The sequence below is a fragment of the Anthonomus grandis genome, chromosome 1 (assembly GCF_022605725.1).
Source record: "Anthonomus grandis grandis chromosome 1, icAntGran1.3, whole genome shotgun sequence".
In the NCBI taxonomy this organism is placed as follows: domain Eukaryota; kingdom Metazoa; phylum Arthropoda; class Insecta; order Coleoptera; family Curculionidae; genus Anthonomus; species Anthonomus grandis.
In genome coordinates this window covers 30,162,992-30,175,738 of record NC_065546.1, presented here as the reverse complement: position 1 = coordinate 30,175,738, position 12,747 = coordinate 30,162,992, and the positions used below count along the sequence as shown (strand labels likewise).

The window sequence follows — 12,747 nt, the reverse complement described above, 5'->3', positions numbered from 1 at the left end:
AAAGTTTTTTACGCACCGAACCTAAACTTACGTACCGCCATCTAGTGTCTCGCCTAAAAATCTCTAATTAGTATTACCACAACTAGGATACCATGATGTTGTCATAATTAATAAATTATGAAAGTAATAACTGATTGATAAATTATAAATTAATAATATCACAGAATGACTGGAAGTTTATGTGACTTTCTTAAGGCGAATAATTTTATTAACGAATTTCTTTTTATATTTAAATTATGGTCCTGAAAAGAACCGATTTTAAACCCAAACATATTTGGTATTTAATGCCTCGATAGGTATTCAAACTGCTTTCCATCACATTCCAAACAAGCTTCCAACCTTCTTTGGGTAGATAAAACTGCTGTTTCGATTTCAGCAGCTGATATTTCATTTATTGCACCACGGATTCTGTTTTCCATATCCTGTCTTGTTGTAGGTGGAGTTTGGTACACAATATAAACGACCCCATAAGTAAAAATCTAGGCATGTTAAGTCGGGTGACTTGGCCGGCCAAGGATATAGACTCCCCCTTCCGATCCAGCGCCCTTGAAAGTAATTATTTATATGATGCCGCACCAAACGGGAAAAATGTGCTGGGCACCCGTCCAATTGGAAATACATGGTCCGTCTTACTTCCAATGTCAAATCTTCCATTAAAATAGGCAAGGAATTTGTTAAAAATTGCAAAAAAACATTACCGGTTAATGAGCCATCAAAAAAATAAGGACCAATAATTTTCATTCCGATATTGCCACACCACACGTGTACACTCCAGCGGCCTTGGTGCTGGACTTCTCGCATCCAACGAGGATTTTCAACCGACCAATAATGCATATTACGCCTGTTGACTTTCCTATCGCTACAAAAAGTGGCTTCATCGATCCACAGAATCTGTGACAAAAAATCCCTGTTTTCGCGAATCATTGCTAGTATCCATTAGCAAAAATCAATTCGGCGCTCAAAATCATGTTCATTTAGAGCTTGGTGTAGGATTATATGAAAAGGGTGTAGCCTTAAAATAAAAAGAAATGCCTATATTCGAGAAGAAAATTATAATAAAAAGATGTATTACCTGTGGTCTTTAAGTATATTTTGAACAGTAGTTCGAGCTATTCCCAAATCTAAAGATAACGCACGAGTTCCAATATGCCTATTAAACTCTACGTAGGCCAACACATTAATAATGTTTTCTTCAGTTCTTCCAGTAGAGCGACGCCTTCTAAATTTGGGCCGATCAAAACTCCCAGTATCGCGTAGTCGCTGTACCAACCGTGGAAAAATTCTTCTGCCATAATGGCGGCGATTTGGATAGTGAAGGGCATACTGTCTTTCAGCTATTGCTGCATTTTGAAAGCACTCAAAGAAAACCGCAATCAAATCCACAGCTTCATTATTTGTTAAAGGCATTTTACAAAAAATCGAGTGAAGAAAATTGAAAACAGATTTAAACTGGCCGTCTAATAAATATTTGACGTTTCCATACAATCCTTTTTAAAAGTTTCTTTGGTTTTTGCCGCCTACTATACGTTAACTAGATATTCTAAGGCCGAGCGCTAGATGGTGGTATATAAGTTTGGACTCGGTGCGTAAAAGAATTAAATGCGCTATAACTTTTAAACAAGCAAAGATATCATCGTGCGGTTTTCACAGTATTTTTGCAAATTTTATCTACTTTTTAAATATGATGTCAAAAATCTACCATTCGATTTGAATTTTTGGAGCAAAATGAAAAAAAAACTGGAATTATTACAAATTGCGCCCTCTGGCGGTTTCATTAGGAACTATAGGGTAGTCATGAGATCAGACTTTTAAAGCAGCTATATTTATCTTGCAAATAAATTTTGAATCGCTTAAATCGAATAAGTGATTTAGAATTTACACCGATTTTAATGATTCCACTTTCAATAGCTTCCCCCACCCCTACTATAGTTTGTACGTCAATAATTCATAAACCAAAATTATAGCAAATTATCTAGGCTTACTAAAAATAATATCAAAAGTATAAGTTAATATTTAAGTTTTCGGAGAAAAAGACGTTTCTTTTATTTAATTTTTAGTTGCGCCCTCTTGCGGTGAAATACGGAACTTAAAAATAATTTCCAGAATTTTCTCATGGCCACTTTTATAATAATAAAAAAAATTCCATTGTTGCCAGATGTACAGGTCTTGAGATACAGCGGCTTACCTCGCTTATTTGGCCACCCTGTACATAAGGGAGGAGTCAATTCGTCTGCACAACGCTTTAGTATTAGGGCTGGAATTCCATCGGGTCCAGAAGCTTTGTTGGTGTCTACGCTTTTAAGAATTTTATTTATAATTCGTTGGGGAAACGAAATTTCTCCCATCGATGAATTCACCCTTGGCAAATATGGCGGTGTTTTGCCTTGCGAGTGCAGAGTAGAATTGGACGCGAAGAGCTTACCCAGTAAGTTGGCTTTTTCCCTTGCTGTTACTGCGATAGAACCATCATCTGCTGTTGGGGGTGGCAAGGCCGACTTATCAAATCCTTGACTAACGGCTTTCGATACCGACCAGAAAGATCTTGTTCCATTTGGGCAGTTTAGCAGTTTGTTTTTGATCCTGTTGTTGTGACTCTCTTTGCATTCATCAATAATTCGCTTGCAGCTATTTCTGGAGGCTAAAAAGTTCCTCCGATGTTCGATGGAAGGATGTTGACGCCATTTGCGATATGCTGCATTTTTAGTGTTTACTGCCTTTTTGCAATTCAAGTTGAACCATTGCTTGTTGTTTGATCCGCATTTAGTAGAAAAAGAGATATAAGCTTCCATTCCTGCCAAGATCGTCTCTGTAATTTGGTTTGCACATTCTGAGATGTTATTGGTTCTAAAGCAGACTTCTTTCCAAGGAAATGAGCGATAAAATTCCCGAAGATGTTTCCACTCTGCTTATTTATAGTGCCATACCTTCCGCGGCATCGGAGGATCCTGCGTTTTAACCTCCAACTGGCAAGAGACTGTTATCAATTTGTGGTCCGATGTTCCTAGGGAGGCATGTACTGATACTATGTACGAGTCAGGGTCTGAAGCCAAGACCAGATCTAGGAGACTCGCGAACTCGCCGTCTCGATCGGGGATTCTGGTAGGTTCCTCCACAAGCTGCGTAAGCCCGCATATGGTAGCAAATAGCACAGCTTCTCTTCCTTTATCGTCGTTCTTGTTGCAGAAGCGCAGCCAGTTGATATTGTGAACGTTAAAATCACCCATGACGATGATTTCTGCGCTTGGGTAGTCAATTTGCAGATGGTTAATGCAACTAACCAGGTTCAAAAAGAGCCGTCTATATTGGGTGTCGCTTGGTGGTAAATAAAAAAAAATAAATTTCGTGGCACCACTGGCTATTTACTAATTTATGGAGTTTAAAAATATAGAGCTATTATGATGTATTTAATGTTCATTCTGTAAAGGTGCGTTATGTTTTGGATTTTTTTCTGTTATTTTTTTCCTATATTTATAAAAAAAATCAATTAGAATTTCAGATTGTTCAGTTCTTTTAAATAGTTTTGTTGTGCTCATTATTTAGTTAGTTAATTTTTTTTTGGAGTTTGTGACTTCATTTATGAATTGCCACTTTTTTTATAATTTTATAGGTAGATATTTGGGATTTAAAATAACTGATCTTAGCCATTTTCATGACTATTTATTAAATTTCTATATTTTTTATAAACCCCATATTTTCTAATGAAAAATTTTCTTATAGATTTCGTTTCATGTCATCGCGTTTAATATTTGAAACATTAATGCCTTGGATAATCCAGGCTTTTTTTTTTCTTGTTTTACATGTCAGTTTAACGTTCTTATTACTTAGGGTTATATATGACTAAAGTTTAGTTTTGAACATTGTGTTGGTTTCATCAATTTCAAAATTTAAAACAAAGTGCATTTATCCTTCGTTTTCTATTCATTCTTCGTAACTTATTAAGTGGTGTGTAGTTAAAAGAGGTTTTCTTGACATATTTTTGTTGGTTTTTTTTACTTTTTCATTGACTATTGGTAATGGATACGCCTATTAAATAATGATCAGTCAAAGAATATCCTAAGGCAAAAAGTTTGATTTTTTTTTAATCTAATTGCGTATTTTTATTTTTTTAAATATATAGTTTATATAAGTAGAAGAGTTAACATATTCTCGAGTTGATGAAATCATACAACTTACCAGACCATATTTAGCAAAGTTATTCATGTAAATAACACTTATATCAATTTTACTTCACATATTAATATTTAAATCACCTGCAAAAACCTCGATATCTTTTAATTTTAAATCCAAGACAATTTTTTTGAGGTCGTTAAGAAAAACTCCTAAATTACTTCATTGAGGGAAGTTTCGATTATACCAAATCGTGCATTACATATTTCAATCGTGCATCTGAAAATATTAGTTTTATCGCAATTTGCATTTATATTAAATTCTAAGCTGTTTTAAAAAGTATCAAAATTAGGAATTCTAAATTTTAGTAACTTTTCTATGTTAAATATCTCTAAAGGACAAACAATGTCAATATTTTTTATGTTCAGTTTATGTAGGTATATTAAAAACTAGAGCCAATTCACGCCTCCTAGATACGAAAAAACCACAGAAATGTTGTAAATTTTGATATTTATCCCTATTACTTCTTAATTTATAATTTTTTTGAGATGTTTATTTCTTAAATAACTTCATTTTCAAAATTGTGTAAAACGGAGAAATCTCGGTAGCTTCTTCTACAGTTTAAGCAAATGTAGTTAAATTGCTTCCTAAACTTTGTTATCTCGACCTATCCATATTTATTTTCTATGCGAGGTTTATAAAAGGTGTTAAGGTAATATAATTAAAAAATTACATTAAATAATTAATTTTTTGAGCGATTCACAGAGAATTGAAAAAAAGATCAAATTGTCTTTAGACAGTTATAGCAAAACGGGGGTTGCATATATCAAAAAAATATTAATTAAATTAGTATTCTCCTTTTTATATTTTAGACTGAGATTTACTATTAATAGAAATAAATATCCATTTTGAGAAATATGTGCATAATATTAACAGACATGGTGACCATTTCTTTTGCAGCTTTATTTAACATGAATCTTTTAATAATAAATATTTAAAATATTAAAAAGCAACTACGTAAATGTGTCTTATAACCTACCTGGTTGTGTAATCCGACAGGGTAAAATGACTGTGGCACCTGAAGCAATGCGATACGTCTGGCCGGGGGTAACGAAGGCGGGCGGTTTAGCCTGAGGGCCATCGTATTCATTTGTTTGAGATATCGCGTATGTTTCTGCAAAAAAAAAATAATTTATCTATCTACTATGCTAATATATTTCATATAATAAACAACTATTATTTGTTAATGTCAGAAGTGGTAAAATATACGTATATTCAAAATAAACCTAATTTTCATTTAATTTAAATATAATGCATCAGGTTGCTGTTTAAATTTAAATTTTCATTAGTGCATTTGCATTTTTATTTTAGTGTACAGTGGTAGCAGAATCTATTGTTTTAGTAAATTTCAATTACAAATTAAAGCAAAAAAAATTTTATTTCGCCCCTCCTGTAAGGTATTTTTTAAATTAGCGCAAACTTCTTTACCTAAAGTGACGTATCTTATACGCTAACTTTTCAGCTAAACTCGGCGCAACTAGTTACTCTTAAAGCTGCTTCAAATTTCAGTTAGACCCTAAGTTTCGCGAAACTTAACTTTAAAGCAGCTAATTGCCTTAATTTTGTTAAACTAGTTTACTTCAATGCGGCGCTATGTCTCGGTTTACGAGTATACTAGTGATATATGGGATACTATTAATTTCTTTCCCTAAAAAAAGTACTTTTATAAGCTTGGTAGCTATAATATATTAGTAATTTATAAAGCAATTTGCAGTACTATACGGTCTAATACAATACACGATAGGCTCGATTGAAAATTAGTTTTTGATTAAAATGGAGCCGGATAACGTTACAGAATAATTAAATTTTTAACAATTGGCCGAAAAAACATGACTTCGTTTAAATATTTATATTCTGGTTCCATTATTATTATTTTATCATATTGTTTCGGATATCCCGTATTAAAATATTTTATAAATATTATTTGCCGTAGTATATAGACTAAAAATTATTGGCAATAACAATATTTATAATAAATAAAATGACTTCCTTTTCGGTTCGTAACATAATATTTTTAAAATTTAAATTTTATTTGTCGATCATGACTGTCCTGCATATTTTGTTAAACTTGCCTATTTTTTTTTAATTATTTTTTGTTAAATATTTTACTCTTTTTGCGCTTCAGATTCCAAAACAATTTTTACAATTTAAAAAGCTATATCAAGGCATAGTAATGAGACTCTTTATGTAATATCATACATAATATAAAAATAAACGACTTAACCTTAAGCTGATTGTGGGAGGGAAAACAGACATCAGAAATAATATAATTTAATGGGTTACTCTGTACCGGGTGATCCAATAAGACTCGAGACCAGTTCATTGTATGACTTAGCAGTAAAAAAAAAATAGGTAAACCGGTTATAGAGAATCGATAGAAAATATTCTCGAGTTCTAAAAATGACCATCAGAGGTCGTAACTGCCATCTTAAATTTTAAAAGTTAATTTGCTTTTAATTTTGAACATTCATTTTTCTTAACATTTTTAAAGAGATTCAGTTTAGTTTTTTTTCCAATAATTATTATTTTTGTAATTAGGAATTAGTTATTTTAGAAATAAATATGGTGGTAAACCTCCAAATCTTTTTGCAATAACCTACTTAATGGTTTAACCGATTTAAACAAATTTAGTATCGGTGAAAAGACCATTCTTTGGGCAATAATAGTCGACCAAAATATAATTAATTTAGTTAAATTCTTCTTCGCCAGGCAGCACTTTTTGATATTATGACCCAAAACCCCAAAAAATCAAATTGAATGATATAATGTTTTCTTAACAAAAAAGTAGCCAAATAACATCCAAAGGAGGCAGTATAAACTCCTATTTCAAAATCTCATTCTTTACCTCAAATATTGAGAAAATGAGATTAATGGATCTTTGAAAGCGTTCGGTAAATCTCCTAAAACTAATATAAATAGGAATGTTAAAAAGGCAATTTTAAGTCTAACAAATATAAATCATTATAAATTTCATATCATCAGAACACTCATGTTGCTCCATAGGGATATAATGCCTGACCTTCAATATTAATATCGAAATTGTTAGCTTTAATTTAAAAAACTAAAAGTAAGAGTTAAGGTAAAAAGAAAGTCCAAAAGCCCAAATAAGTAAACTATATCCAAATTAAAATTAAAATTCAACTTTACAATTGAAATTAGAAAAAATGTTTAAATTGTATCTTAAATTTACCTTCAATACAAGTTATAATCAAATCAGCTCAATAGTAAAGATAACAACTGATAATCTAATTTATCTACTAACATTGACTATAAACGTAACCTCAGAAAATCTGGTTATGTCAAAATTAATTATTTGTATCTTAAATAAATCCTAAACACCAATTTTAAATTAAAATCACACCAATGACAAAAAGTTAGTAAAATATAATCTAATAGTCCTATGGTTGTAACCTTTGGTGTGACACTCAAATTATGAGACAGTTTTACCACTAATCAAAACTGTGGTAGTGGTAAAAATGTCTTGTAATATTAATATATCATAATCTCCTAAAATTAACCCTATCCAAGCATCCTCTAATCTTAAAAAACCAATAAAAATGTAACATATAACGTAAGAATAGATGAGATTGACACCCATATCAGTAACCTTAACAGAAACATTTTAAATAAAATCACATTTTACTGATACATAAGATCATTAGTGCCCACTGTCACTTTTTTTTTAATGGTAAACACAAGCACAAGAGAAAAGTCCTATGTCACTCTTGGAGTGGTGCTTGCGCGAAGATATTTGTGGGCATTTATCTTGCATCGCTGTAGGTTGTAAGCGTCAGGAAATATGTGAGGTGGAAGCCCGTTCCACAAAGAAGATGTTCTCCAGATGAATGAGTCCTGATACAGCGACGTCCTTGGGGTAGGCAGGTGGACTCGATGTTGATGAGCCGCAACTGCTAGACGCGTCCTTCTTGCCGAAACAGCCCTGGGTGGAATCAGGCCTGCCAGCTCAGAGGAACACTTACCGTAATAATACCGGTAGAATAAACAGAGATCAGCCACCTTTCTCCCGTGCTCCAGACTATCCAGACTCCTTGTCAGTTCTGGTTTGTCGATAAGACGAATAGCTCTCTTTTGTATAGAATCCAGCAGGCTTAAACTACGCTTGGGTGCAGAGCTCCAGACATGCGAGCAATACTCGAGGTAAGGGCGTATTTGAGCCTTATAAAGAGTCAGCAGCTGTTCTGGTGTATACAGTTTTTTCCTTTTGAAAAGCACTCCGAGTCTTTTGGAAGCCGCCCTGGCGACCTCGGCAACGTGGTTATGCCAGGACACACTGTTGGTGACCTCAAATCCTAGAAGATGTAAAGATGATTTCATTGGCAATGTTTTCCCCGCCATAACCAGCTCCGGGCCACCAAGGTTAGTCTTCATCGTAAATACTGCAGCCTGCGTTTTTTTAGCGTTAAAATTGACCAGATTGTTACCGCCCCACTCCAAGATTGCTCTAATATCGTTGCTGGTTGAAGCTACTTATTGCTGCCTAAGATTCTGAGAACTTGCGGCTGTCGTTGGTTTGGCGGACTTTAATGTGGAAATAAGTGTGCTATCGTCCGCAAAGCTGTAGATTGGATTGACAGTGGTTCCTAGCAAATCGTTGATATATATAAAGAAAAGGGTGGGGGATAGAATGCATCCTTGAGGGACTCCAGCGTTAATATTAAATTTGTCGGAGAGGTATCCATCGACGGCTACTTGGATTGTTCGTTGTTCAAGGAAACTTTTGATCCAATTCAATAATGAGTTTTGTATGCCGATTGAGAAGAGCTTCGTTAGTAGTCCCTCATGCCACACTCTGCCAAATCCCTTGGAAATGTCATGAGCGACTGAGCGGGACTCGCCGTGCTTCTCCATGGCCTCCGTCCACAAGTGTGTGACGTAAGCCAGAAGATCGCTGGTGGATCTAAGCTTTCGGAAGCCGTATTGATGATCGCTGATTAGTCCAGATGATTTCAGATATCTTAACAGTTGTTGGTTGACTGCTTTCTCCATAATCTTCGATATTACTGGAACTAGTGCAATCGGGCGGTAATTTGAGGGCATCGTATTCTTACCCTTTTTGGGTACAGCTTGCACTCGAGCAGTTTTCCAGCTTGTTGGAAATTGGCCCTGCTTATAAGATGCCGTGAACAGTCTACATAAGGGAGGAGTCAATTCGTCTGCACAACGTTTTAGTATTAGGGCTGGAATTCCATCGGGTCCAGAAGCTTTGTTGGCGTCTACGCTTTTAAGAATTTTATTTATAATTTGTTGGGGAAACGAAATTTCTCCCATCGATAAATTCACCCTTGGCAAATATGGCGGTGTTTTGCCTTGCGAGTGCAGAGTAGAATTGGACGCGAAGAGTTTACCCAGTAAGTTGGCTTTTTCCCTTGCTGTTACCGCGATAGAACCATCATCTGCTGTTAGGGGTGGCAAGGCCGACTTGGCAAACTTTATCCTAATACTCCTGATACTATTCAGTTTTGAAACTATTGTGCAAAAAATTGGCTCGGCCTATTCCTAGCTTATTCCCTTTGCTTGCAAGGCAAATATTTAAGACAAGAATCTTTAGATGTTGCCTTTTGGAATTATTCTGTTATATTTCTAGATCTCCTGATTTAATATGCCTTTATTTGTAACTCTGTGGAAAAATTAAGGATATAGTCTTTGCACAAAAGCCAACTTCGCAAAAAGATAAGAATTAGGAATGCTATTTGCAACATAATGCTGTCCTTTCAACTCATTAAGGTCTGCAGATGTATATCCCGAATAACGGAGGCTATTTTGAACACTTGACTCGCCATTAAATCACTTTTTTTTTTCCTTTCATGGGCTTTGTTAACACGTTAACTGCCGTAATGCTGAAAATCAGTTCCTTCGGCCAATTTTTTTTTCACTTTCAAAAGTTAATTTTGGTGTTAGAACCCTCATGAATATTTTGTTTAACAAAAAAAAATTTAATTACAAACTTTTTGGTAATTTTTTTATGCGACTCTTCGTATGGTCACGCGGCCTCAACACATAAAACTTAAATCAATGGCCGTATACAACAGATGTTACGTCTCACTTCCACCTGCCTAAACCTGACATTTCTTGAAGCAGAGTCGTACGTAGTTGTCGTATTAGGCATCCTTTTTCCTCCGAATGCACAAATTCAGAGGACATAATATTTTTACAGATAATTATTATACAAGTGTGATTTTGGCAAATACTTTACTTGCTAGGAACACTCACTTAGTTGGCACTCTTGGATCAAATTGAAAAATGAATCCTTAGCAAATTGTTAACTTAACAAAAAGCTCAGAAAAGGAGAAACCGAGGCAGCTGAAAGCACCTCAGGTGTAATTGTCCAAAAGTGGAAGAACCAAAGAGATGACGTGCTTACCTTATCCACAAAACACACTGATGAGTTAGTAACCATGACAAAGAATTCCGAAAACCTGCTGCGATTGTTTACTACAACAAACATAAAGCCTACATTGATTTTTCGGATCAAATAAAGTCTTACACCACTTCAGTACGCAGAGGGGTGAAGTGGTACCGCAAGCTTGCTATTGAGCTTCTTATTGGCAGTGCTTTAGTAAATGCACATATTTTGCATCAAGAAGTAGCGAATAAAAAACTGTCCATCACAAAGTTCAAGCAGGAGATCGTAAACAGTCTCTTAGGTCTTGATATTGAACAACCCAGGCAAAATGTTTCTTTGGAAAAGCGTCAACCTTAGAACATTAAAAGCCTTTCAATTTTCTAAGACGTCTACATTCCTTGGAAGATGTTGGTAACAGACGTCGATGCGTTATTTGTGATCAAAAGGGAATCTGAACGCTTTTTTCAGATACATAACTGTACCAAATAATTTTTAAATGTTTGAATTTGGATATATTTCATTTATTTTTTTAGCTCTCTTGCATTTATAATTTTAATCAATAAAAATGTTTATTTTCTATACATTTTGATTTTATGAATGACTTATTTTTGAAACCATGAAGATTCACTTTCGAGTCTCAAATTCAAAAACCAAAACTAGTATCAGACAGCTACAGTCGTCCTCTTTCAGTTCCATATAACTTATATAGGATTGTGACGCCGATCAAGGCTCACACTCTTACTTCTAAGTACACAATTACTTCTGAGACACCACATTAATGTCTCACGGCAGTTAACGTGTTAAAAAACGGTTCTTCACAAACCATCTCCCCATAATATACTTCACATAATATGCCCCCGAGAATACCTATAACGTTAAAGTGACTTAATAACTTCAGGATGCGTTTAGTCCCTTTGAAGCAACATGAATATTCTGATGATATAAATTTTTATATGATTTGTATGTTTTTAGACTCACAATTGCCTCTTTAACACCTTATTAATTTTGTCTCTAAATTTTTAATAGTTTTAGGAAATTTACCGCGCGATACTTGGCCTTCAAAGATCCATTTTTCCAATATTTGAGATTAGTAACGAGATTTTGAAAAATAGTTTTCGCGGGCTTTTATGGATGTTATTTGGCTACTTTTCCATAAAGAGAAAAGGAAAATTATATCATTCAATTTGATTTTTTTAGGATTTTGCTTCATTATTTCAAAACTAGCCCCTTGGCGTAGAAGAATTTAAGTAAATTAATGTAATATTTCGATCGATTATTATTGCTCAAGGAATGCTCTTTTCATTGACACCAAATTTGTTAAAATCGGTATTTCTTAAATAGCCTCAAAAAAAGTAATCTAAAAAGAAGAGGTCTGGGCACCTAGCTGGCCATTCTATGGTACTATGGTAATAAGTTCTGATCTTGGTCTGGTTTTGCCACGATTTCACAAAATTCGACCCTCCTATTAAAACATTTTTCAAAAGTTCTTGCACCAAGTGAAATTTAAGGACGGACTTAATTTTGTTTTAAAATTACTTCAACTGATGATTTAGGCATGCCATTATTTTGAGCGGCTTTTCGCAACGAACTGTGGCGATTTTTAAACGATTACGAAACACTGTAAAACCTTCTTTTATCATTTATTGAGGATTTTGGCCGACTAGATCTATATCGGCCTTTTTTCAATGCTGCCAGTTTCGTCGAACCTCTTTACGATTTTCTGAGCAGTAGATAAAGTAATTGGATTTCGATTTGGAAATAAATCATTAAAGAAATTAGCGACCTCTTTGTATGGTTGAACCCAATAAACTTAATTTATAACCTTTCGGACAATATTAAACTTAGCGAAAATGTCAAACCTATTAATCAAAGTCAAAGTATCCCACCTGCCACTTGTGACACAAAAAAAACCGAGAGTTAAATAAATTCGATTTTAAAGCCTGGTAAAGTTTTTAAGAAATTTGATTTGAAATTGTTGATATTTCGAAAACAGTTCAAGATTGATTTAGGGTGTTATACATAAAATGTGTGAAGAATTTATGGTAGAATCCAAAAATGCATTAATAAATAGAGTGTTATATTTAAAATAATTAAGTTGATAGCTGTCCAGTCTTCTCGACGGACTCTGTATATTATTCAGAAATCAGAAAACATGTAAAAAAATAAAAAAGAATTGACATGTAGGAGCGTTTTTGAACAAGGTAATTCGTTTACCT

The 12,747-nt window shown here is 34.1% G+C and overlaps 1 protein-coding gene across 1 annotated transcript in view; it reads right to left on the bottom strand.

Annotated features, from left to right (window-relative positions):
- The window catches only part of LOC126733456 (opioid-binding protein/cell adhesion molecule-like), a 562,254-nt gene that overhangs the window by 118,216 nt on the left and 431,291 nt on the right, over window positions 1-12,747 (bottom strand). The window contains exon 2 of the mRNA XM_050436774.1: window positions 5,147-5,281. Coding sequence (XP_050292731.1) covers window positions 5,147-5,281 — 135 coding nt within the window. The remainder of the gene's footprint in view (window positions 1-5,146; window positions 5,282-12,747) is intronic.